At 41.5% G+C, this 27,648-nt stretch overlaps 2 protein-coding genes across 3 annotated transcripts; one reads left to right on the forward strand and one right to left on the reverse strand.

Moving 5' to 3' along the window:
• Nucleotides 1-15,806, reverse strand: LOC138948705 (uncharacterized). The gene is made up of 8 exons (XM_070320311.1): nucleotides 15,279-15,806; nucleotides 12,235-12,714; nucleotides 10,118-10,285; nucleotides 9,044-9,247; nucleotides 5,114-5,275; nucleotides 3,779-3,880; nucleotides 2,240-2,448; nucleotides 1-1,066 (listed from the first exon to the last, which is right to left on the reverse strand). The coding sequence occupies exons 1-8, from the start codon at nucleotides 15,412-15,414 to the stop codon at nucleotides 953-955; spliced, it is 1,575 nt and encodes a 524-aa protein (XP_070176412.1). The 5' UTR covers nucleotides 15,415-15,806; the 3' UTR covers nucleotides 1-952.
• LOC138948704 (selenocysteine-specific elongation factor-like) lies at nucleotides 14,951-27,618 on the forward strand. 2 transcript variants are annotated; one of them, XM_070320310.1, is made up of 9 exons: nucleotides 14,951-15,020; nucleotides 16,657-16,826; nucleotides 18,027-18,116; nucleotides 19,741-19,926; nucleotides 20,243-20,326; nucleotides 21,365-21,497; nucleotides 23,930-24,381; nucleotides 24,813-25,008; nucleotides 26,639-27,618. In XM_070320310.1, exons 2-9 carry the CDS (start codon nucleotides 16,677-16,679, stop codon nucleotides 26,833-26,835), a joined length of 1,488 nt encoding a protein of 495 aa, XP_070176411.1. In that variant the 5' UTR covers nucleotides 14,951-15,020; nucleotides 16,657-16,676; the 3' UTR covers nucleotides 26,836-27,618. The 2 variants fall into 2 exon arrangements, with proteins under 2 accessions (XP_070176411.1, XP_070176410.1); XM_070320309.1 differs by lacking the exon at nucleotides 14,951-15,020 and adding an exon at nucleotides 15,797-16,163.
• The last annotated feature ends 30 nt before the right edge of the window (nucleotides 27,619-27,648 follow it).

The following is a 27,648-nucleotide window of genomic DNA, read 5'->3' on the forward strand; positions in this document are numbered from 1 at the left end:
ATCTACTCATCAAAACCGCTGATCAGAAGGAACAAAAACACAGCTTTTAGCCAAAACCTGCTCATCAAAACCACTGATCAGAAGGAACAAAAACACAGCTTTTAGCCAAAACCTGCTCATCAAAACCACTGATCAGAAGGAACAAAAACACAGCTTTTAGCCAAAACCTGCTCATCAAAACCACTGATCAGAAGGAACAAAAACACAGCTTTTAGCCAAAACCTGCTCATCAAAACCACTGATCAGAAGGAACAAAAACCCAGCTTTTAGCCAAAACCTGCTCATCAAAACCACTGATCAGAAGGAACAAAAACACAGCTTTTAGCCAAAACCTGCTCATCAAAACCGCTGATCAGAAGCAACAAAAACCCAGCCTTGGGCCAAAATCTACTATTCGAAATCATTATTCCGACTGTAAAAAACCCAAAAACAAACCATCTTATAGCCAAAACTACCCGTCAAGAATAATTATTCGTGCAATACAAAGTTTTAAAAAAGGAAAAAGGTTATGTACCTTATAGCCAAAATCTACAAGTCCAAAATAAACGTTTGGGCACAATGAATTACGGAGAGAAAAAAAAAATACAATGAAAAATGAGATCGACATAAAAAATGTTATCACTGCCCAAGTCACTCAGTATGGGCAAACAGGCTCGAAGCAAATACATCTCCAAAAAGCTGCTGGATAATGAAGCAGTTGGCTTTTCTTTGGGCCTGACTAACAGGATGAGTACAGTGAAACCCCCCTTTAAAGACCCCTCAATTTCAGACTCCCCCATTTTAAGACCTTATTTGTTCAGATTTTCTGTTCATAACTTCTGTAAATTTACCTCCAATTGAAGACTCCCTCCTTCGTAAGACCTCCTTTTCTCAAATTTTTGGAGGTTGTAAAAAGGGGGTTCCGCTGTACAAATAGCAGTGACACCAGCTATGCAATTCTTGCGTCCGGAGGCTAAGCGTTTTCTTGCAGTCTGGCGTACTTCTTGCCGGCTCCGTGAGACTGGGCGGCACCCCCTTGATTCTCGTAGAACTCCATGTCGTCCATCGTCATTTTCGGGTCGACAATCTGAAAGTCAAACATAACCATTGTTTGGGAAGCAGACTAGCAAAAATCAAACCACACCACCACCGTTACTCACACACTTGCAAGCACGCACGCAGACACACACACATGCATGCAGACACACACACACATGTCTGCAAGCAGAAACGAACACACACACACGTACACAAACTAAAATTAAACATACAAACAGCATTTGACACCCATCTCTACATAAGGCTGAAGGATTACCAAGTCATCTGCTGACATCAGTCATGAAAGCTTGTTATGTTTTGTTTGAAGCCTCCTCTTTTTCTGATAACCCCCAAAAAGTAAATTTGAAAGATAGCTTCCTTCTTCTCTAGCATAGACCATTCATTTAACCGTCCCTGCTTTTACATGGAATACAAGCATCTTTCAACTTTGAAACATACAAAAAATCAGCAGTCTGGCTACTTTGGTTTAAACATGATTTTATTTAGATAACATAGGGTGGCATATTATCTATATATAAAATCATGTTTAAACCATAGCAACCAGACTGCTGATTTTTCGTATGTGCAGAGTATGGAGTTTTTGCCGAGTTATTTTCATATAATTCTTCTTCAATACCAAGCTGAACCCCAGTCCCTCCTCGTCTACCCCCAACACACACTGCATCCTCTTCCTCTACCGCTTAGTTTTCGTACCGTCAAGTCATCCTTTGGCATGGTGTTGAAGTCGACACACGCACGCAAGCATACACATGTTGTTGAACATAAGGAGTATGTGTGTAAACACAAGTTTGAGTGCATGCTTGCACACACACAACCACACACACAACCACACACACACACACAACCACACACACACAACCACACACACAACCACACACACAACCACACACACACAACCACACACACACCACCACACACACACAACCACACACACAACCACACACACACACAACCACACACACACAACCACACACACACAACCACACACACACCACACACACAACCACACACACACAACCACACACACAACCACACACACAACCACACACACACAACCACACACACAACCACACACACACAACCACACACACAACCACACACACACAACCACACACACAACCACACACAACCACACACACAACCACACACACATGAACACACACACACTGCATCCTCTACCTCTACCGCTTAGTTTTCGTACCGTGAAGTCATCATTTGGCACAGTGTTGAAGTTGACCCCTTCATGGTCGTCCTTTAGCTCCACAGTCCAGAAGGGGCGCTGGGGTGGGTTCTTGGACATGCGCCAGTACACGATGAAGCCCACAATGAAGCTGATGATCAGAATAACGCCCACACAGATTCCGGCGATAATGCCCTGTGGTACCACGCTGAACACGCCCAGGAGTGATTCTGAACAGACAGAGAGCAAAACGGTTAACAACGTTGAACGTGAGGATCTTGCAGAAAAATGCATGCACACTCAGACATGAACATATGAATGAACACACGCTCAAATATGTTGAACTTAAGGATAATGTGTGTAAACCAAATGTTGAATGCCTGTTTGCACAGACACACACACATGCTGCGAAACTAAAGTATTTGCCAGCATTTTAAATATCGATTATAATTATCACCAACACCACACCTAAGAATGCCATAAAGAAAACAAGTCGCGTAAGGCGAAAATACAATATTTAGTCAAGCTGTGGAACTCACAGAATGAAACTGAACGTAGTCCGCCGCTAGTGCAAAAGGCAGTGAAAGTGACGAGCCTGTTTGGCGCGGTAGCGATTGCGCTGTGCTTCATAGCAAGCTTTACTGTACCTCTCTTCGTTTTAACTTTCTGAGCGTGTTTTTAATCCAAACATATCATATCTATATGTTTTTGGAATCAGGAACCGACAAGGAATAAGATGAAATAGTTTTTAAAACGATTTCGGAAATTCAATTTTGATCATAATTTTTATATTTTTAATTTTCAGAGCTTGTTTTTAATCCAAATATAACATATGTATATAATTTTGGAATCAGAAAATGACGAAGAATAAGATGAAATTGCTTTTGGATCGTTTAATAAAAAAATAATTTTAATTACAAGTTTCCGATTTTTAATGACCAAACTCACTCATTAGTTTTTAAGCCACCAAGCTGAAATGCAATACCAAACCCCGGGCTTCGTCGAAGATTGCTTTGCCAAAACTTCAATCAATTTAATGGAAAAATGAGGATGTGACAGTGCCGCCTCAACTTTTACAAAAAGCCGGATATGACGTCATCAAAGGTATTTATCGAAAAAATGAAACAAACATCCGGGGATATCATACCCAGGAACTCTCATGTCAAATTTCATAAAGATCGGCCCAGTAGTTTAGTCTGAATCGCTCTACACACACACACACAGACAGACAGACAGACAGACAGACAGACAGACAGACAGACAGACACACACACACACACACACACACATACACCACGAACCTCGTCTCGATTCCCCCTCGATCGAGTCGATGTTAAAATATTTAGTCAAAACTTGACTAAATATAAAAAAGAGAAAAAAAACCAAGGTAGAAGACACACACACACACACACCCACCCACACATACACACACACAATCAGACACATGCTCAAATACATTCATACAATACCACACACATCATGCCTAATAGCTACGATTAAGCATTTCTATTTTGACTAGGAAAAAAACACCTCAAAAGGATGAAGAAACTCCCGACTCACCATCCAGTGTGCAGTTTCTGAAGTGCAGTGCGTTACCAACGTAGCCTGAGTGACACATCTCACAGTTCATACCCGAGGCATTGTGCATGCAGTGGCAAGCTCCTGAAAACACACATGTAACCATCCACAACTATGAAAAACAAATGTTGTGGTTGTAATTGATAGCAATCACCGATGGGCGCAGTGGCGTGGTGGTAAGACGGCACCCTCCTAATCGGGAGGTCGTGAGTTCGAATCCCGGTCGCTGCCGCCTGGTGGGTTAAGAGTGGAGATTTTTCCGATCTCCCAGGTCAACTTATGTGCAGACCTGCTAGTGACTTAACCCCCTTCGTGTGTACAAGCAAGCACAAGACCAAGTGCGCACGGAAAAGATCCTGTAATCCATGTCAGAGTTCGGTGGGTTATGGAAACACGAAAATACCCAGCATGCCTACTCAACAAAAGCGGAGTGAAGCTGACTATGCTCTCAGAGTATAGTGTGGGGAACCCAAATGGGCAAACGAGCTCACACTAACCAGACAAATTCTGGAACGCTGAAGAAGAAGAAGAAAGCAATCACCACATGATTTATTTCAATGTGCATCTTGTGAGAGATTGTGCTTTTGTTAATTTGTAGATTTCGTTCCCCTTTTAATGCATATGCAACGATTTTTGTTGTTGTAATAGAGAGTAATTGAATTTTTCAAATGTTCATCATGTACATTACTTTGTATAATTTGCTTATTTGTGATTTTGTTACTGATTATTTTTGTAAGGCGCTTAGAACTATGTTAGTATTTGTGCCATATAAATACGCTTATTATTATAATTATCAAAGCTCCATCTGTTAACTTCACCACAAGTATAGAATTGAAGACAAATAAAGGAAAAGTCATCTCTACTCGTTTTAATATCATGCGTGTGCGAGTTTGCATGCACGTGCGTTTGTGTGTGTGATTGAGTGTATGTGTGGAGGATGGAGAAAGTACCTGATTTTGCGCCTGTTTGTGCAGGAGTTTTGCTTAAACTATTGCATTAATGTATGTGAGCTTCCATTCATATTTTGTGTACCTCTCTATCTGGAATGAGATCATGAAATTTTAAAAAACAAAAAAAGCTTGTACCCTTGAATTTTTTTGAAAAATATATATATATGATGCAAAGTCTCTCAAGAATGATCTCATAGCTTTTGATATGACAGATATCTACCAAATATTGCTGTTGCTGCTAGCTTTCTACTGGGAGCAAGAGACCCGAATTTTTCAGCGATGGGACAATAAAGTAATGACAATGAAAATGAAATGAAATTAAAAAATGGCAGAAAAAGGCGCCTGCATGCATGTCCATCTCTCTCACCTGTAATGACATCGCACATGAAAGGTTTGGAGCGGTTGTGGTTGTTGTTGCAGTGGCATGGGACGCAGTATTTGTGGTGGCGGTAGTAGCCGTTGTCACACATGTGGCATATATTGCCTGTGTAGCCCACTTCACATTTGGCACACGTCAAAAACCCTTCCTCTGTACACAGTTGAAGAAAGGGCAAAATTGTCAAATATGGTAGGCATTAAATCCTTTGGTAAGAGAATATTCTGTGAAGCTCGACTTGTACATTGCCTTGGAAGTGATGTTTTGCAACAATCTACCATGCACTGAGAAGCGCTCTCAATAAACTTACAGGTCTTCTGACAATAAATCTCTGGTAACTAAGAGAATATTCAGTGAAAACATTTGTTAAAAATCAAAAAGCCTATCTATAACAAGGGTATTTTGCTTCTAAAATAACATATACACTAGTTAGCATTGTTAACTAGATTTACACATGTCATCCTTGCTGGCATGACTGACAAATTTCTGTTGATAACAAACATTAACGTTGTACGGCACTGTAACACAATGGTACATGAACCTGCAACCTTAAACCCCTTCAGGTGCAGATCTTCGAACGCCCAAAATCGTCTGCTGTACACACTAACTTTGACCGTTTCTACCGGCTTCCTGCGAGGTTTGAGCATCAATAATTTCAGAAAATTTGCTGTGGTTACTTTTTGCTATGATTTTGAAAAATATGAAATTGATGGAGTTACTCTCCATGTCACAGGAGACAAAGGGTTAATGTTGTTCTGTTGTCTGCATTAGACCAAATCTAGATGTGGAACTTTTCAGCACGTGTATGGGTAACGTCATCAAATCTAGTTTTTGGCTCACGTAAGTGTAGCCTATGCGATGCTAACTTTTGTCTGTCTGTGCGTGCGTGCGTATGTATGTGTGTGTGATAGAAACTTTAACATTTCCGAGTCTATGGATAAAGCTCGCATAAGAAGATTACGTCTCGGTCAAAAGTGTTTGACGTGTGTGAAGACGTCACATTATGACGTAAGAGGGTTAGACGTCACGCGAAGGAATTACTGAAAGTCTCGGTCATTGTTATTGTGAGCGGGCCGAGACTAGTTGGCAGATCTAGTGTCTCGCTTTCTTGCACAGTTTCACCTATGCTTACTGTGTGTGTGTGTGTGTGTGTGTATGTGTGACGGAGTGATTGAGTTTGTGTTACTGTTTGTCGATTTCTTACGTGAGCCTTGAAGGCTTCGCCTCTTGTTACGTCATGCGTTTGCCAAGATCTACACGTCTTGCTTGGAGGCAAACAACATATAGGAAAATGGATGACTGCATTTGGAACATTGGAGAAGGGTGAACATCATCTAGACCAATTCTCCAAGACGTGTATGGGTGATGTCATATCTACACGTACGCGTACAGGTCTTGGCTACACGTTCGCTCATCTAGAACACTCTATTGTAATAATAATAATAATGACAGCTTACATAGCACGCACCATAGTAAACTATGCTCTCTGCGCTTTACACATTAACTATGAATAAAACCATACTATTTAAACATCAAATACATATATATATATACAGTGTTGTTGCCAGGCCTCGGTCTTCGGTCTCTGACGCATTCCTTTCTGATTTGACGCATTGGACCTAGCCTTGTCCGGTCGATGGACCGATAGTTTTTACGTTTTGGTGGTCAACTGACCGATACATATTCGTACAAGGCGGACAAGGTCTGCAATGAATGGAATGGGAGTTGCAAAGTCGGAAAACAAACCCCGATCAAAATGCTCATGTTCGCTACGAGTGAAAAATGCACTCGGTGCCGAGTCCGTGTTTGTCGTCATTAACACTCGAGGCTGCGTTTTCCGAAATACCCGATCCAGCCGGTGTACCTATTTACCGAAAACGGCGCAAACAGCGGAAAGTTCATCAATATAATACTACGGCATGGTAATTTGGACCTATTGTTTTTTTAAAGCCAGGAAATTTGGACCTATTGTTTTTTTTTAGGGAGGTCCAAATAACCTATTGTCTTCTTAGGCTTGCAACAATACTGTATATACACATTCTAACAAAATAATGTAACAATAAACTTACAGCAAAACATTATCCACTTATAGACAATACCATGCAATAGATGCACAACTCACAATAACATGGGTGGAACTGAAAAATGTCATGAATCCTGAAAATCCATGAAGAAAAACAAGTCGCGTAAGGCGAAATTACTACATTTAGTCAAGCTGTGGAACTCACAGAATGAAACTGAACGTAGTCCGTCGCTAGTGCAAAAGGCAGTGAAAGTGACGAGCCTGTTTGGCGCGGCAGCGGTTGCGCTGTGCTTCATAGCACGCTTTACTGTACCTCTCTTCGTTTTAACTTTCTGAGCGTGTTTTTAATCCAAACATATCATATCTATATGTTTTTGGAATCAGGAACCGACAAGGAATAAGATGAAATAGTTTTTGAATCGATTTCGGAAATTTAATTTTGATCATAATTTTTATATTTTTAATTTTCAGAGCTTGTTTTTAATCCAAATATAACATATGTATTTGTTTTTGGAATCAGAAAATGACGAAGAATAAGATGAAATTGTTTTTGGATCGTTTAATAAAAAAATAATTTTAATTACAAGTTTCCGATTTTTAATGACCAAACTCACTCATTAGTTTTTAAGCCACCAAGCTGAAATGCAATACCAAACCCCGGCCTTCGTCGAAGATTGATTTGCCAAAATTTCAATCAATTTAATTGAAAAATGAGGGTGTGACAGTGCCGCCTCAACTTTTACAAAAAGCCGGATATGACGTCATCAAAGGTATTTATCGAAAAAAAGAAAAAAAACGTCCGGGGATATCATACCCAGGAACTCTCATGTCAAATTTCATAAAGATCGGCCCAGTAGTTTAGTCTGAATCGCTCTACACACACACACAGACACACACACACACACACATACACCACGACCCTCGTCTCGATTCCCCCCTCTATGTTAAAACATTTAGTCAAAACTTGACTAAATGTAAAAATGAAACAAGTCGCGTAAGGCGAAATTAGTACATTTAGTCAAGCTGTGGAACTCACAGAATGAAATTGAACGTAGTCCGCCGCTAGTGCAAAAGGCAGTGAAAGTGACGAGCCTGTTTGGCGCGGCAGCGGTTGCGCTGTGCTGCATAGCACGCTTTACTGTACCTCTCTTCGTTTTAACTTTCTGAGCGTGTTTTTAATCCAAACATATCATATCTATATGTTTTTGGAATCAGGAACCGACAAGGAATAAGATGACAGTGTTTTTAAATTGATTTCCAAAATTTAATTTGTGATCATAATTGTTAATTTTTTTAATTTTCAGAGCTTGTTTTTAATCCAAATATAACATATTTATATGTTTTTGGAATCAGAAAATGATGAAGAATAAGATGAACGTAAATTTGGATCGTTTTATAAATTTTTTTTTTTTTTTACAATTTTCAGATTTTTAATGACCAAAGTCATTAATTAATTTTTAAGCCACCAAGCTAAAATGCAATACCGAAGTCCGGCCTTTGTCGAAGATTGCTTGGCCAAAATTTCTATCAATGTGATTGAAAAATGAGGGTGTGACAGTGCCGCCTCAACTTTTACAAAAAGCCGGATATGACGTCATCAAAGACATTTATCGAAAAAAAGAAAAAAACGTCCGGGGATATCATACCCAGAAACTCTCATGTCAAATTTCATAAAGATCGGTCCAGTAGTTTACTCTGAATCGCTCTACACACACACACGCACACACACACGCACACACACACATACACCACGACCCTCGTCTCGATTCCCCCTCTATGTTAAAACATTTAGTCAAAACTTGACTAAATGTAAAAAAGAGACCATAATCGAATCCGGATTTCCGGCATATATCGGAAGAATCCCACCCATGCAATAAATCATAAGGAAGACGACTTACTAAATCTGCACGTGGCATCCCTGGTGGCATGACTGGCGCACGGACACCGGTGGCAGGGGAAGATGGGCGCCGTGCGGTAGAAACCGGCACCACACCTCTCACAGAAGGTGCCGGTGTAGCCGTACTTGCAGGAGCAGGGTTTGCTGATGTTTGTGCTGCATTCGTACGTTTGCTCCGTTGTGCCGTGCCAGTCACAAGTACATTCTGAAACCCATTTACCATGGTTAGGCCACAAAAACAAAAAAAAGTCTGTTTACGGTATCCCGACCGACCCTATTTTTTCGCGCGACCCTAGACTTTTTTTTTGCATTTGGGAAGAAAATAAAAAATAAAAAAAATAAATAAAAATAAAAGTCTTGTTTGTTGGCAAAATAATTTTAAAATGTTTTTTGGGAGGGAAAAAAAAAAAAAAAAAAATCCAGACCTACTTGACCCTATTTTTTTTGCCTATGTTACCGTAAACAGACTATTTTTTTTTGGCCTTAGACATTTCAACAAAAAGAGGTCACAGCAGTATCCAGGTTAGGTCCAAAAAGAGGACAGGTCTTTCTTTTAACCATGGTTAGAGAAGAAAGCAGGAATGTCTACACGTTCAACTAAACTGTGCAAGAGAAATCTATCGCAACAACGTTCGTACCCCAACTAATGCGTTCATTTCCGTGTCATTTTATTAAAACATTCTAATTTCAAGGCAATCATCTTGGCTATCTGGCACAATATTTGGATCAAAGATTTCTTTAACATGGGTCACGGGACTGCTGCTTAACCGAGGGTACCCCCAAAATTGATCTGACAAAAACATAAAGAACCAATTCAAAAATCCACAAAAGCTCCTAACTGGTCAAACTTGGCAATTACATACCGAAAGAAAGTCAAATCAATATCTGTTCAAACCAAGTAATTTTGCATGGCTTTCTTGCATATTTCTTGTTTTATGCCATCCAAACTGTATTGACCGTATAAGGCGTATTAATGGTCAAAAACGTTAGGTTTTTGCACATGCACTGGAACTCCCCTTTAAGTTTGAGGACGACAAATGTATACATAGGTTAGCAAGTTATTATATATACTCACTCCTTTTCTTACTGTCCGATTCAGTTTCAAAGTTGATGCTTGAAGAATTGAGCATCTTGTTGGACACGAACACGGCTCCAATGTGGATGGTGTACTGGGTTCCAGGTGTCAGAGATGTCAAATGCACCTCAGGTCTCTCTGTGGCATTCACTTTAACAATCGTTGGTTCTGAATGAGAGACAGAAAGAGAACAAATGAAAAATTTCAAGAGTTGTATGGCTGCACACACTAACCAGCAGGGTTGTTCCCAGGCATCAGTCTTTGGTTATTTACGCATACTTTTTTGATCCGACGCTTTTTTTTTTAACCCCCAAGCCAGAAGAAATTGTCCGATGTAGACTTGACACGTGGGATGTCTTTTGATACAGCAATTTTTCTGTGGCAAGGACATTTTGACCAAGAAATATATTTTGAATCCAGGCCCAACTGACGTTTTGTCCTCTGTGTCTGGGAAAAACATTGTAACAAGAATGAATTTTTGTTTGTTAAAAAGGAGATTGAGAGACAGATCAAAGAGAACAACTAGAAAGTAAACAACAAATAACTGTGCAGTCATAACATGAAAAGGGAAAGTTCTGGATAACAAGGTAATATTGACAAAAGGTCAAGTTCACTGAAATGTGATAGTGTAAAAAATATCCAGAATGGATGCCAAAACAGACTTTAATTCCTTTTTCAAGATTGTCTGCAAACGCAGATTACCATCCAGCTCATAAAGCAAAAGTTCTGTTGTGTGCGACACATTATTTTTCAAGGTCACGTATGAAAGTAAAACTGGAGGAGGATTTTCCCTGAACAGAAAATGCATCAAGCTATACATTTCCTCCCTTCCATTTGACAAGCAATTTTAAACAAGTGTCAATGATAATATCAGCAACAAAACAAGATTAGCTACATGGAAAATATATGGGAAATACATCCTGGTACATGTATTGTCAAAATTAAGGACAAAGACATCAAAACATCAACCCTTTGTCCCATTGCACCCATTATATAAAGTCTTGTACAGTATTAGTCATGAATTTTAGTGATGTTCCCAGCCTCAGAGGAAAGTAGGTCAGTTGGACCTGGATTGAAAATATGTATAGGTTTAAATGTCCTGGCTTTGTCTGCTTTGTAGAAAAGTTGACGGTCAAACGAACCAAAAAAGATCAGATGGTCCACTGGCTAGGTGTCAGAAAAAGGCTTCCGATAAAAAAAGTATGAGGTAGCAAAAGTACTAGTAAGGCCAAAAAAATAATAGGTGTGGTTACGGTAACCCGACCTACCCTATTTTTAGGGGCCGATCCTATAACTTTTTATTACATTTGTCAAAAAAAACAAAAAAAAACGAGTGCAAAAAACGCAATGAAAGCGAAAGCGCCCGAGTCGCACACTTATTTCCCTGTCAAGTAGGTTTAATTTGTACACATTAGAAAAAAAAGTAAAAAAAAAAAAAAGTGATTGCCTACCTACCTACCCTATTTTTTTGGGCTATGTTACCGTAACCACACCTATTATTTTTTTTGGCCTTACGGTAACATAGCCAAAAAAAATAGGGTTGGAAGGTAGGCAATCACTTTTTTTTTTAAAACTTTTTTTTCTAATGTGTACAAATTAAACCTACTTGACAGGGAAATAAGTGTGCGACTCGGGCGCTTTCGCTTTCATTGCGTTGTCTGCACTCGTTTACTTGTTTTTTGTGTGTATTTTTTGACAAATGTAATAAAAAGTTATAGGGTCGGCCCCTAAAAATAGGGTAGGTCGGGTTACCGTAACCACACCTATTTTTTTTTTAGGCCTAACTGAAGACAGAGGCGTTGGAAGAACGCGGTATATATATATATATGCACATTACATATATATATTTTTGTTTCTACCCTGGCTGCGTCGGTTTGTTTGCGTCGATGTATAGTCTTTTGAAAATGTTGAATGCACAAAATCATGCAAAAGAGCTTCAACATTCAGGAGATATAAAATAATATGAGTGATAAAAATCTTTGTTCAGTACTACATATAAATATATAACAAGTTTTAGCATGCTGCTTTGATTTCCAAGAGTGAAGCGGATATGAATTTTTCAAGACAACCTGTTGCTCATCTTCACAAAGAAAGAATAAACCTAGCCGAATACAAACCTGACGTAGTATTATCGTAGTAGAACACATGGTACTCCTGCACACAGCTTTGAGAATAAGACACAATGTCACTATTCTTCATGTCCGCCGTGACATTCCGTGGCTTGAACACGTCTTTCAGTTTGATCAAATGAGGCACATAATCGTTCACAGCCTCATCTGTGGTATTCACACCCACTGTGTAGTTGGCAAAAAAATCCAGCGAATGGCAAAATTCTTCTTCAGAAATGGGAAAAACTGGTGGCACAGCTGTCACCCCAGCCTCTGATGAATTCACGCTGTCGTCCTGAGTGGAACTTTCTTCCGATTTTGATTTGGTGCCGCCTCCACTGAGCAACGGCTGTGGGTCGATCAGGGTTGTGTTGACATCGTAGATGTAGTGGTCTGTGAAGATTTCCGGCGGCAACCAACCAATCACTGCCTCGTTAGACGTGATCAGGAAAAAGGTGATGTTTGTCGGTGGACGGAGAAGGACTCTTTCTGAAACAACGAAACAAGAAAATGCTGACATGTGTTTGTCTTCAGCTCAACATATTATGCATGCCCGAGTTATCTTTTTATCTTATTTAATGAAAAAAATGGTACTTGTTTATTTTTTACCCTCACTCACAAAAAAAGGTTGGGTAAGCAAGTGCAACTTTCTTAGTTGTAGCTCTTGATTTGCGTTCATTATTTTTTCTTGTTGAATTTCTGACAGATAGTTCAAGGCATGCAATGAAGCATACAGCCACCTAACTGCAGGGATGTTGCCTCAAATTCATACCTATAGGACAAATGTTCTAGCTCTTCAGCATCAATAGGACATTTGACCGCTTTCAGAAATTTCAATAGGACGTCAGAATTTTTTCATTTTCAAGAATGAAGCTCGCTTTAAATAACTAGTATTGAACAAGTAAACCATATCAAATAACCAAAGGGAAGTAATCGCTCTTAATGCATACGACATAGGCCGTGAAAAGTAGGATATGCGCCGAAATGGCTGCGATCTGCTGGCCGATGTGAATGCGTGATGTATTGTGTAAAAAAATTCCATCTCACACAGCATAAATTGCATTTAAAATAAAAATTAAAATAAATCCCTGCGCTTAGATATAAGCCTCATATTGATTGATTGATGTGTAATAGAGTAAGCGAGAGTTGTACGGAACCTTTTCTCCTGGCACCTGGAGAGAATAACAAGCATTGAAATGAACAAGCGACTTTCATCCTCAAAAAGGATGATCACCGCAAGCTCATATCCTCATCATTCTCTAAGGCACGTACACAGTATACAAGAACCAGCTTTTTATTCTCGACCGGACTTAGTCCTTAGATCAAGACTGGTTTAAACAGAACAAACACACACATTGTTACAGGGTCGCCTCGAAAGTATCAGTTAGAATCTCAAACAGAATGAGGCAGAGCGATGTTAAGATATCATATAAATATGTGTGACAGCGTGACGCAGTAGTCCCCTTTTCACAGCAGCTGCTCTGCAGAGTTCAGTCTACCACTGTACCAGCCTTGAGCAAGAGCTATTTATAATTATAGCTAAAATGTTTCATGACTGCGTAATAGACCGGACACCTGTGGATTGTAGAGAGCTGTTTGTGATAGCTAGGGTCTCTGACTGCTATTATGTCTCCTGGCATGCTCTTGCAAACCTTGTTTACACAGCATTTTTTATGGGGTTATTTATAAAGTTAGCTGACGGGCGCAGTGGCGTGGTGGTAAGACGTCGGCCTCCTAATCGGGAGGTCGTGAGTTCGAATCCCGGTCGCTGCCGCCTGGTGGGTTAAGAGTGGAGATTTTTCCGATCTCCCAGGTCAACTTATGTGCAGACCTGCTAGTGACTTAACTCCCTTCGTGTGCACACGCAAGCACAAGACCAAGTGCGCACGGAAAAGATCCTGTAATCCATGTCAGAGTTCGGTGGGTTATAGAAACACGAAAATACCCAGCATGCTTCCTCCAAAAGCGGCGTATGGCTGCCTAAAGGGCGGGGTAAAAACGGTCATACACGTAAAAATCCACTCGTGCTAAAAACATGAGTGAACGTGGGAGTCTAAGTCCATGAACGAAGAAGAAGAAGATAAAGTTAGCTTGGAAACTCACTCCGATCCTGTTTGACTGGCTTTCGCCTCCTAACGTACCATTTGATTTTTTTGTGTGCACTTGAATATATGTACACATACATAGGTAATTTTTTTTAGTGCAAACAAACTCTGGTCAAAACAGAGACAAATTTATACAGGACACAAACATCTTCTTCTTGCCAAGAAAAAGCTTCCAACGAAAACTTGAAAAAGTATGCACTGCATGGAAACGGTGAAGAACAATCATATAATCACAGTTCAGTGTTAATTGTTCCCAGCCTCAGAAGGCAAAAGGTCGGTTTGACCTGGATTAAAAATGTATAGGTCCAAATGTCCTGGGTCTGCCCGCTTGGCAGGAAAATCGATTGTTAGAAATCTTCCTGCTTGTCAAAACAATCGGACGGTCGACAAGACAGCTATTGTATAAAGGTCAGACCAATTCAAAGCCTCCGATCAATAAAGACCTTGGAACACATTGACTGTTCCAGTGCAACTTTTCTTTTTCTTCAAAGCCTGGTTAAACTTTTACTTTTTTTTTAGACAAACCGTACAAGTCTTTATTCATTTTCCCAGACTAACTTAAAGCAGAAGCCCTTTTTATAGCTCTTACCCCCTCGCCCTGGTCTACGCATATTTCATGTCTGCATAGCCCATATATAATTGTGAGAACCACTGACAGTGACAGAAGCTGCGACGGCGATCAATAACCAGGTGAGACAACCAAAACAAAACCCTTTTGACTGGACCATGTAGCCTACGCTTCTCGAAGACTTATACTAGTGAGACACTCACGCAGAACCATTTCACGGCTCTTTATTTGACGAATGAGTCACACTCACAGACACACACGACCCACAATGACATATGTAGTTGTCTGATCACCAGCTTTTGTCGTGCGTATAGTTCAAACACAAATAATACCTGCCTAACGAGACTGAACTATGGCTGCGTTTTAGACTAGCACCTTACCTCTTCGCATCATCACCGTCGCATCGATCGACGATTCGTTCTGGCTTTGCTCCGCGGTAGAGTAAACCGTATTGAGTTGCCCGCTTCGCACGCTCAGTGAGACGATGAGCGCGATTAAGAGGTCCTTAAGCGCCATCTCGACAACCTTTAAAGTAAAAGAAAGTCTCTCGAAAGAGTGGCGAAGTTCAGTCAAGGTGTGAATTGGAACAAGTTGGAAAAAATCCGAGCTGTACGCTGCGTTTCACATGCTCGGTGACATCAGACTAAAATGGGAGACTACTCGCATCCCCTTGGAAAAAATGTCGTCTACTCGAAGTTTTGGTTCATTCACACGCTTTTGCTGGAGTGTTTATAGATCGATCAATTGTAACAAAATTCTTTCGTTGGCAGTATCAATTATATCATGCCCATAATTATTGTTTATGAGAAAATAAAGCAAAAGCGAAAGGAAGGATTTCGCAACATATTATTTGAAAACTCTTCTGTGAAAAAAATCAGCTTGAGTTCTTATTGCAGAACACATAACACGCAGGTGCTGACAACACGTTTTCAGGAACCGTTCCGATTTCTTCACCGCCTTCGATTACATACATGTCTTAAAAACAATGCCGTCTGGAACTTTGAATTTTAATATCGGCGTGCTGGGCCATGTCGACAGCGGCAAGACGAGCCTGTGCAAAGCTCTGAGCACAACAGCAAGCACTGCAGCATTCGACAAAAATCCTCAAAGCAAAGAACGGGGAATAACTCTTGACTTGGGTTTCTCCTCTTTTGCTGTGGATCTACCTGAAAGCAGAAAAGAAGAGTTCGGGGGCTGCGACACGGTGCAGTACACCTTGGTTGACTGCCCTGGCCACGCCTCCCTCATCAGAACTATCATTGGAGGTGACACACCTGATCAACAATTTGTTTCAGTGGAAGAGGATGGGGGGGCGGGGTTGGTTGTGGGAGGAAAAGTTAAAAGCTTTCTTTGTAGAATCAATCTTCACATCATGTCCCCTATCTCTACCTTTGTTTTTCTCTCTACTCTTTGGTTGTGCCAGGTATACTTTCTGTGTGTGTGCATGTGTGTGTGCTTTTGTGTGCATATGTGATTCAGTAATAATTATATCACGAACACAGCCCCCCCTCAAAAAAACAAAAACAAAACAAAACCAACAACCCCAAGAACACACAAAACCCCCACACTACCTCACACACACACATACACATACACACATGCGTGTACACACACACACATGTACACACTCACACACGCAAATTAACAAAATACAAACAGTGTACACACACACACATACACACACACACACACACACACACAAATTAACAAAACACAAACATACAAATTTAAACATGTTAATGAGCAGCATGTTTGCAGGTGCTCAGATTATCGACCTGATGATTCTGGTGGTGGACATCGTCAAAGGGATGCAGACACAAACTGCCGAGTGTCTGGTGATTGGTCAGATCACCTGTCAGTCGATGATCGTTGTGCTCAACAAGACGGACCTCATTCCCCCAGAAAAGCGGCAAGCCACCATTGACAAGGTTTGCATAGGAGAACAGTGGAACCCCCCCTTTTGAGACCCCAAATTTAAGACTTACTTCCTCCCTTTTTTTTTCTTTCTTCTTCTTCTGCGTTCGTGGGCTGAAACTCCCACGTACACTCGTGTTTATTGCACGAGTGGAATTTTACATGTATGACCGTTTTTTACCCCGCCATTTAGGCAGCCATACGCCGTTTTCGGAGGAAGCGTGCTGGGTATTTTCGTGTTTCTATAACCCACCGAACTCTGACATGGATTACAGGATCTTTTTCGTTGCGCACTTGGTCTTGTGCTTGCGTGTACACACGGGGGTGTTCGGACACCGAGGAGAGTCTGCACACAAAGTTGACTCTGAGAAATAAATCTCTCGCCGAACGTGGGGACGAACTCACGCTGACAGCGGCCAACTGGATACAAATCCAGCGCTCTACCGACTGAGCTGCATCCCAGCCCCTTCCTCCCTTTTGAGACCTTGTTTGTTTTTGTTTTACATTTTTTGTTCACAACCTCTGTAAATTTACCCCAATTTTTAGACTCCCTCCATGTTGAGACCTGATTTTCTTGGATTTTTGAAGGTCGTAATAGGGGGGTTCCGCTGTATAAAGTTACAAAAAAGGATGTGTATTTATATGATGCAGTTTATACTCTTTTCAGGGTAAATAGGAGAGAGAGAGAGTGCATGTGTGTAATTTGATGTGTGTTTCTGCCAGAGAGTATGAGAGGGAGTGTGTACAGTGGTTTGTGTGTGCATGTGTCATGCTTCGCCGGGTACTCGGCTTTGCCGGGTGAGTGGCGCACCGTACGCGATTGACGCCACACGAAGGAAGGGAGATAAACGGGCAAAACACTGGAGAAGATAAGGAAGAGTTACTGGGAATGGATGTACAGAAAAACCATAAAAACCAAAATCGGTTCAGCGCTGCGCGCTGAGCACGTGTTGAACATTTTCATCGACCAGATTGTGTCCGGGGTGTACCTGAATATGCCCACCAAATTTGAAGCAGATCCATCGAGAACTTTGGCCGTGCATAGCGAACAGACAGAAAGACAGACAGACAGACAGACACACACAAGCCGTATATAGATATAGATGCATACATAAATGGCACAGACAGTTATACACATAATGACATATATATATACACAAACAATTTAGGTGCCTTATGATCTACTTACCAGAATTATTTTCTTCTTTTTTCAGATGAAGAAGCGAATGTGGAAGACCTTCGAGAACACACAGTTCAAGGACTGCCCCGTCGTCTGTGTGGCAGCAAAGCCAGGGGGTCCAGAGGTAGTCAGTCAGTTCGTCTACTTGTGTGTCTGCTCTGCTGAATCTCAGTCTGTTTGCATGTCTGATGAAAAAGGAATATAGTGTGCGTTTTAGTATTGGGACTGACAGTAGCCGAATTTCTGTGAAGTCGATCTGGGCTCAGGCAAGGTGAAAATGGAAATGGATTAGTGTTCAGCTACCTAAAATAGTAAAACAGCTAAAACAGTAAGACGCGCCTGGTCGGTTAAGGTAGAGATTTTTCCGATCTCCAAGGTCAACTTATGTGCAGACCTGCTAGTGTCTAAAGCTTCAGTCACACACGCGATTCAATCGTTGAGATTCAATTGCGCGATTCAATCTTGAGCCGATCGCACATCACATCGTAGGCCATTGACCCGTCACACGATGAACGATAGACGAACGATTGACTAACGATTGATGAACGATAACTCCACGCGAGTGGGGCGGCAGTGACGTGTCACAGTGAACACGACAAACGTGCTTTGCGAGAGCAGACGCTAATGTTCGAACATCGCTCTACCTTTCTCTGAAAAATACCTTTCAGCATTACGCGAGAAATAAAGTTTCCAGACAGTTGCAATTAATGTTTCCCGACCGCTGTACACGCCTAAAACGTCTCCTTTATATCTGAGTAAGAAACTGTTCTTCCAAAAAGTTTTGAATCGACGAAGAGACGCTGTCCGCCACTGTCCACTGGGCGGGGATATAGCTCAGTTGGTAGCGCGCTGGATTTGTATTCAGTTGGCCGCTGTCAGCGTGAGTTCGATCCCAGGTTCGGCGGAAATTTATTTCACAGAGTCAACTTTGTGTGCAGACTCTCTTCGGTGTCCGAACCTCCCCCCCGTGTACACTACATTGGGTGTGCACGTTAAAGATCCCACGATTGACAAAAGGGTCTTTCCTGGCAAAATTGCTTAGGCACAGTTAATAATTGTCTACCTATACCCGTGTGACTTGGAATAATAGGCCGTGAAAGGTAAATATGCGCCGAAATGGCTGCAATCTACTGGCCGTAAAAAATTTCATCTCACACGGCATCACTGCAGAGCGCCTAGAACTGTACCCACGGAATATGCGCGATATAAGATTCATTGATTGATTGATTGACTGTCCGCCATTAATTTACGTCACGGCGTGAAGGCCGCAATGACACGTTCTGATTGGCTCTGCCCCTGCGATTGACTGACGACTGGGTCGCAGGAATAGAACAAGTTCTAAAGCTCAAAGCTACGAGGGAATCGCATGAGACTGAGTCGCAGACTTCTCGTAGCTATTTTCGACGACTCAGTCGCCCGTGTAACAGGGTAAATCTCACGATTGAATCGCGTGTGTGACTGCCCTCTAATACCCCTTTGTGTGTACACGCAAGTACAAGACCAAGTGCGCACGGAAAAGATCCTGTAATCCATGTCAGAGTTCGGTGGGTTATAGAAACACGAAAATACCCAGCATGCTTCCTCCGAAAGCAGCGTATGGCTGCCTAAATGGCGGTGTAAAAACAGTCATACACGTAAAAATCCTCTCGTGCAAAAACACGAGTGTATGTGAGAGTTTCAGCTTACGAATGCAGTCTAAGAAAAATAACCCACATAGGAACTGAAACTGACTAATCTTGCTGTTTCAGGCAGGGGGCGACCAGACAGCAGAAGGGATGGCAGACTTGATAGAAGAACTGCAGAAACGCACCTACCTCCCAAAGCGAAACTCTGATGGGCCATTCATCTTTTCTGTCGATCACTGCTTCTCGCTGCGTGGCCAGGGGACAGTACTCACTGGTACTGCCATCAGCGGCAGCGTGGGTGTCAACGATGTAAGTTCCAATTCACAAGGACTTTTTTCTTTGGTAGAGTTTATTTTAAATCTGTAGTCTTGATTTATTTGATGAACCTTCCATTAGAGAAAAAAATGGGTGTTATTGAGGAGACAGAATAAAAGTAGCAACTTTATTGATTGAGTCGCAGTCTGCATATAGCCCTGAACAAAAATGAAAGTGAAAGCTTTGGTGATCGCATCGCAGTTTGTATGTAGCCCTGAAATTTTGTTATGTAGTTATTAATTTTCTTGTTTGAAAATCGTAACACCCCTTGCATGCATGTGTAAATGTTTGTGCTGCTGTGCCATTTCAGACGGTTGAAATCCCCTCAATGAAGGTACAGAAAAAAGTGAAATCCATTCAGATGTTCCGGAAACCAGTGGATCGAATTATGCAGGTAAGCACGTTGACAGGTAAATACTTTTAGTTACCTTCAAGACCTAATGATGATGGCTCTGATAGTTCATCACTTACACCAGGATTTTTATATAGTATCCTTTAAATTCTCCTGAATTTAAGACCTGCTTATTTTTCAACTTGTTTGATCTGCTGTTTGAAAGTTGTAATATAGTGTGACACAGTAGTCCTCTCTGTCACAGACAGCTACTCTGCATTGACGGAGTTGTCTCAATGCCTCCAGCGTGAGGTATTTATAGTAGCTCGGGCGGGGATGTAGCTCAGTCGGTAGCGCGCTGGATTTGTATCCAGTTGGCCGCTGTCAGCGTGAGTTCGTCCCCACGTTCGGTGAGAGATTTATTTCTCAGAGTCAACTTTGTGTGCAGACTCTCCTCGGTGTCCGAACACCCCCGTGTGTACACGCAAGCACAAGACCAAGTGCGCACGAAAAAGATCCTGTAATCCATGTCAGAGTTCGGTGGGTTATAGAAACACGAAAATACCCAGCATGCTTCCTCCGAAAGCGGCGTATGGCTGCCTAAATGGCAGGGTAAAAACGGTCATACACGTAAAAGCCGTGGGAGTTTCAGCCCATGAACGAAAAAAAAAAAAAAAAATAGTAGCTGAATGTGCTTAACGTGTCAGCACTATCATATGACCCCATACCTGTCCTTCAGAGGCTAAAAATGTATGCCTGTAGGACATTTAATAATTATCCCTTCTTTTCTTAGTGCGTCGGTAGACAGCACACCCGTGAGATGTTTGTGATGGGATCTGGCTGCTTTTGTCACCTGGTATCTCTTGCAAACCTATGCGTTCCCATCGCAGGTTTTAAAGGGCTATTAATTTAGCTTTAAAATGTTAAACCTGTTTGGTTTTGGTCTCCAAAGGTGATTCTTGTGCTTCGGGCATTCGGCTACAATTAAAAAAAAAATTGGAATACTTTTCTCGTGTTTTTTTCTCTCCCTTTTTTGTTCATTTTTGTACGTTCAAGCTAACACAATGACTTACAGTGCAGTTTGTTTTTCTTTCATCTCAGGGTGATAGGGCAGGAATCTGTGTGACGCAGTTTGACCCCAAGTTGCTGGAGAGAGGAGTGGTATGCCACCCTGGTGCCCTGTCCCCTGTTCAAGCTTTCATCGCATCTGTCCACAAGATCGGCTATTTCAAAGGTGAGAAAAAAAAGGGGGGGGGGGGGGGATTGCAGGGGAAAGGCGGTCCCTAATTGAGCCCAAAGTCAACTTTATCCAAGACTTCGCCAAGTCTTTTTTACAGAAAATGAAGTGCTAAAGCTTCGTGCAGCCAGCTTCGCGAAGAGTACTTTGCGTACCGTATTTGACGGATTACAAGACGCACCGTTTTATAAGCCGCACCCCCGACTTTTAACAAAAAAATTGGGACGAGCCACGTATAGGCCGCGTCACTATATTAGCCGCCGTCGAAAAAAATATAATCAGATCGTTTCAATCAATCAAAACAACCAGGCAAACGAAAGTACGGTATTTGGCGAAATCGGCTCCGAGAATAAACAAGTGAAACAAAGAAGAAAAGTGAAAAAGTTTGAAGAAAAATATCACACACACAATTTGTAACCAACACACACATGTAGTCCCGCCCAGAATAAGCTTTTTTGGGATGATTTACGACTTTTGCGCACATTTCGAGCAGACGAAAACACAACATGGCGGCTCTCGCTCCTCCAACTATCGCGAGACACAAAAAAACGAAATCTCGCGCGCGCGAGATCCTGATACATCTGGTGTTTCTCTGTACGCTATCTTGTCACGACGACTTGTTGGCAAACGAAGATTCGCGAAAGAAAGAGAAAAGCGCCGAGTCTTGAGTAGAGAGCTAATAAAGTACCGGTAATCGCTAATCGAGCGAAATGAAAATCCGCGGCGACTTCCATTAGGTGAATTGTATTCAAGTTTAGGTAACGTTTTAGCCGCATCTTTTTATAAGCCGCAATGCGATTTTTTTTAAAAACAAGAAGGGCAAAGCCCATACGACTCACATGCTTTACACATTTTTCCTACCAAAATACATGTGACCTTGACCAGGTCATCCAAGGTCATGCAACACAAAGCTGTTAATTCAAGACATAGGAAGTACAATGGTGCTTATTGGCTCTTTCTACCATTCTTTCTTTCTTTTAGTGGTTCACTACCTTATTTTGGTCACATTTCATAAGGGTCAAAGTGACCTTGACCTTGATCATATGTGACCGAATGTGTCTCATGATGAAAGCATAACATGTGCCCCACATAATTTTTAAGTTTGAAACAGTTATCTTCCATAGTTCAGGGTCAAGGTCACTTCAAAATATGTATACAATCCAACTTTGAAGAGCTCCTGTGACCTTGACCTTGAAGCAAGGTAAACCAAACTGGTATCAAAAGATGGGGCTTACTTTGCCCTATATATCATATATAGGTGAGGTATTGAATCTCAAAAACTTCAGAGAAAATGGGAAAAATATGAAAAATAGCTGTTTTTTAGGCAACATTTATGGCCCCTGCGACCTTGACCTTGAAGCAAGGTCAAGATGCTATGTATGTTTTTTGGGGCCTTGTCATCATACACCATCTTGCCAAATTTGGTACTGATAGACTGAATAGTGTCCAAGAAATATCCAACGTTAAAGTTTTCCGGACGGACGTCCGGACGTCCGGACGGACGGACGGACGGACGGACGGACGACTCGGGTGAGTACATAGACTCACTTTTGCTTCGCATGTGAGTCAAAAAGTCGCGGCTTGTAGTCCGTCAAATACGGTAGTTGACTTGGCCCAGTTAAGGACAGGTTTAATACACGTTGTGTCCTGTTGCAGTTAATGTTTCCCTCATACGTTTTGGAAATGCTTACCCCCCCCCCCCCCCCCAGGTCATAGGTTATGAGTTTATCCAACAATTAAAACCAATGTGATTGTCGAGTCGAGGTTAGATGGGACCACCATTATAGTACAATATGGTACATGTACTTGTAATGTGGGGCCCTTGTGATGTAGTCAAACCTCCCACTGGGTGACAATTCTAGAGAGTCTTACTTCTATATAATTCAACCTTTCATTGCAAATACATGTCTGTATCACCCACATTTGGTTGGTCCCTAGCTTGGGTGGTCATTATTGACGGGTTCGACTTCACTGTCCTATGAATAGGACGATCTTCTTCTTCTTCTTCTTGGCGTTCGCAGAGGTTACACGATCAGTCCAGCACTGGTGATAAATGTTGTCGTTTTCTCCAACTCCTGTCGACTGCCATATAGTTTGGTCTGCAAGGGAGTTGGTGACGGCCACACTTCTTTTCGTTCCTCATCTAGTAAGGGACATCGCTGTAAGATGTGTTCCGCTGTTTGGTCTTCTTGACCGCAGGTACAGGTTGGTGATGGCGCCAGCTTGAACTTTCGGTACATGTGAGCATTGAGCCTGTTGTGGCCAGTACGCAGCCTGATGAGGTTGACTTGCTGCTCTCTGGACATTGTGTGGTAGTTGAATAGGACGATAGTTTCCCTCACAACAAGGACCATTTTTTTGCTTGTTCCGAGAGTGTAAGTCCTCTCATCACGTGCACGTCATGATTGTTTGATTTTTTGTGTTCACAGGTGCTGTTTCAACCAAAGCCAAATTTCACATCACGGTGGGACATGAGACAGTCATGGGGCACATCTTTCTGTTCGGTCTTCCATCCTCCTCCTCCTCCTCCTCTTCTTCCTCCTCCTCACCAACCAGCAACCAAGAGGAATTGGATTTCTCCTTAGAGTACACTTTTCAGGAGGAGCTCTATGCAGATAACGTCATCGCAGGAAAAGCTGCTACTTCTAATGAGGCCGGAGCAGAAAGTAGTGCAGACTCAGATGCGACGGCAGTTCCAGTGAAGCAGTTTGTGCTCGTGGAATTGGAAAAACCTGTGATATGTTCGCATCACGCTCTGATCATCGGGTCAAAGCTTGACACAGACATTCACGCCAATACTTGTCGTCTGGCATTTCATGGACGGATTCTGCGTCTGCTTGAGGATCCGAAGTACAAAGAGACTGTGCTGCCTTCACTTAGGGTGAGGAATTTGTTGTCCTTTATTTCTTGTTTGGAAAGAAACAGCCTTTTGTGTGTGAATGTGTGTGTGTGTGTGTGCATCCATGTGTGTATGTGTTGTTTGTTTTTGTTGTTTTGTAACATGGAGTAGGCAGTCTGAACATGGAAGTTTGAATAGTAAAAGAAAATACAGTTTGTATCTACAGTGCAGCATCCATTGTCACGCACACTGCATACTGTTAAGAGATTTCCACTACATACAAGAATAACAAGAAAATTGTGGTCCGTGGAGTTTACGAATCCAGATCCAAATTTAATTTATTCCTCATACCAAATGAGCATACTTCAACTCATACTTGTTTCTATGGTTGGTATTTATATTGTCTTGTTATCTGTTTTAATCTCTTTAATCATGTTATATTTTGTACACCTGAGCATGGCCCTTTTTTTCAGGTGTTCAAGATGAAATCAAGGGAAGGGCAGGTGGAGAGGGTATCGGATGCCTACTCTGTGATCGGCAAAAATCTCTTCAAGAAAGAGACCAACATCCAGGCGTTTGCTAATCTCAAGGTGACCTTGAGCACAGGACAGAAAGGGGTCATTGAGGGTGGCTTTGGTCAAAGTGGCAAGGTCAAGGTCAGAATTCCAGGTAAATGTTTGAAATTGTTTTAGTAACAATGGATGTGCTCTAGAAATGAAAGAGTTGGGGTTGATGTAGAAGGGAATAGGAAAGAGGTGTGTGTGTAAGTGTGTGTGTGTGTGTGTGAGTGTGTGTGTGTGTGTGTGTGTGTGTGTGTGTGTGTGTGTAAGTGTGTGTGTGTGTGTGTGTGTGTGTGTGTGTGCGCGTGCCTGCCTGCTTGCGCAAGAGCTAGCACGTACAATAAGAAACGTTCATACAGTATTGGCGTTAACCGGTAATTACCTGCTTGCGCAAGAGCTAGCACGTACAATAAGAAACGTTCATACAGTATTGGCGTTAACCGGTAATTACCGGTATGTTACTGGTTTAAACGAGAAATTACCGAAACAAAATTGGCTGCCGGTTTGACCTACCGGTTGTTTTTTAGAACTACCGTTTTTTTTGTGCTGGTAGAACAATAAAACCAGTACTCTGAGTTGGACTCTAACTGGTTCTAATGACCAGCCTACCGTTTTTTTCTGGACTGTTTACATCATAAAGGTTTGCGTACCGGTTTGAAAAAATACTAGCGCCATCACTGTCATATAGTTATTAACATTTTAAAGTGGATTCCAGCTCATGTGGATCAGGGTTTATAAACAGTTCAAAATACTTACCAGTAAATCAAATTCCTACTTCTTTTTATTGAGCAATGCCATCTTGTACAGTATTCTTCTCTGTTTTGACGTGTTACCATGTTGTCTCATTTTTATATCAGTGAACAAAACTGTAAAACAGGTTCAGTAATGTAAATGATAGTATATGGGTTCAAGAACTATCGCTTATGTACACTTGATGTTCTCTACATTCCTTTAAAAACAAACAGACTGCAAAATTAAGAATTAAAAAATAAATTCTCTGACAAGCACCTGAACATTCTGTCATATAAGTTTTTTTCTGTACCGTACTTTCCGGGTCATAAGGCGCGACTTTTTTCCTCGAGTTCGACCCCTGCGTCTTGTATAAAAAAATCAAAGAGACCGCTTGAGTACCAGTCAAACAACTTGTGATAATGCATGTTTCAGCTACTAGGTACTGCCCTGCCTTTGATCTGGCCGCACACACAGATTTCCACTCTGTTAAACTCGGTCACTGACCGGTCACTGACCCCGATGCAGGAAGTGTTTCCTCTCTCAGATATGACAGGGGAACCACCTCTCATGGCAAAAACTGGGTCATTGACCCCAGGGAAGAAGGTCGTGTCTTTTAACAAGGCCACCCAGCTATCACAATGCCTTTGATCTGGCCGCACACATATTGTCACTCAGTTAAAGTCGGTCACTGACCCCGATGCAGGAAGTGTTTCCTCTCTCAGATATGACAGGTAAACCACCGCTCATGGCAAAAACTGGGTCATTTTGGTGCGCCCTATCGGCCCCCTGCGTCCAATGGGTGACTGGATTACAATTTTTTTTAAAAAGAAGGGGGTGCGTCTTAGATAACGAAGCGCCTTGTCACCCGGAAAGTACGGTATAATGAGTGTATGTCTGACTGTGCACTTAAAAGACTGCTGGGGCGAAATATCTGTGAACGTAAGGTTTTGTATAAATTAAACGTTCCAACAACACATCTTCTTGATTCTTTACATTCTTCACAACAGAGGGTCTTCCACCAGACCTGGTGCAGCGATTTTCCGGCGGAAAGAAGAAGGGAAAGAAAGGAGCAGGGGGAGGGGCCGAAGGAGAGGAGGAGCCAATGGAAACACTGGGTCAGGGAGGTCATGACCCCGTCAAAATCGTGCTGACCTTCAAGCGCTATGTCTTTGACCCCCAGAAAAAGATGATTCAGACATTATGATAATAATGTGATTGTTGGGTTTGTGATAGCTCTGTTGGATGATGTAATGGTGAGAGGTGCTTGTATGTGCGCACGGGAACATGTGTATGTGTGAACATGGATGTGTTTGTGTGTGTGTGTGTGCTCAGGTGTGAAGAATTGCATATTCCACAGGGTTTCAGCTGCCAGTGTATTTTATTGCTTGGTTTTAGTTTATTTCTTTAGTAAACAGAAATGGGCTTGGCTTTTCCTTACAGAATGAAATTTTGAATCCTATCTTGTGAAATTTGGAATGGCATCTAAGTATTCAATTACCATGTTACAATCATTCAAATCTAACAGTGTTATTTTTCACTGCGATATATTGATGGAAGAATTAATAAGTTAATAATAATGTTAACAGTAATTAATTTACACTGTTTTGCTATTGTGTGTTTCTTGTACTCATTCCATTGCATATTCCTTTTATGTCATAGAATAAACTGTCAAATGTTCCAGAAGTGCTTACTTCTTGTGGCATTTGAACTTTTTCAAACCTATTCTAGCTTTTATATGCAAGTCTTTTGGTCTTTACACAGGATACTTGTTTTATAAGTACATGAATACGTCAATAGCATGATTTTTGCAGGCTATGTTTTGTGGCAGTAAATGTTTGTGTGCCAAGCTTCCTTGAAGCATTTCTAATAAAATGTGCCTAGGTACATTTTTTTTTAAATTTTGTTTTTGCATTTTGTTTCATGCTAGGTGGTTGCCAACTATTTTGTGATGAATTGCGATTAAAAAATCATTAAAAAGAAAAAACAATTTTCTCTCTGTACTTTTACCAACACACAA

The sequence above is a fragment of the Littorina saxatilis genome, linkage group LG15 (assembly GCF_037325665.1).
Source record: "Littorina saxatilis isolate snail1 linkage group LG15, US_GU_Lsax_2.0, whole genome shotgun sequence".
Classification (NCBI taxonomy): Eukaryota; Metazoa; Mollusca; class Gastropoda; order Littorinimorpha; family Littorinidae; genus Littorina; species Littorina saxatilis.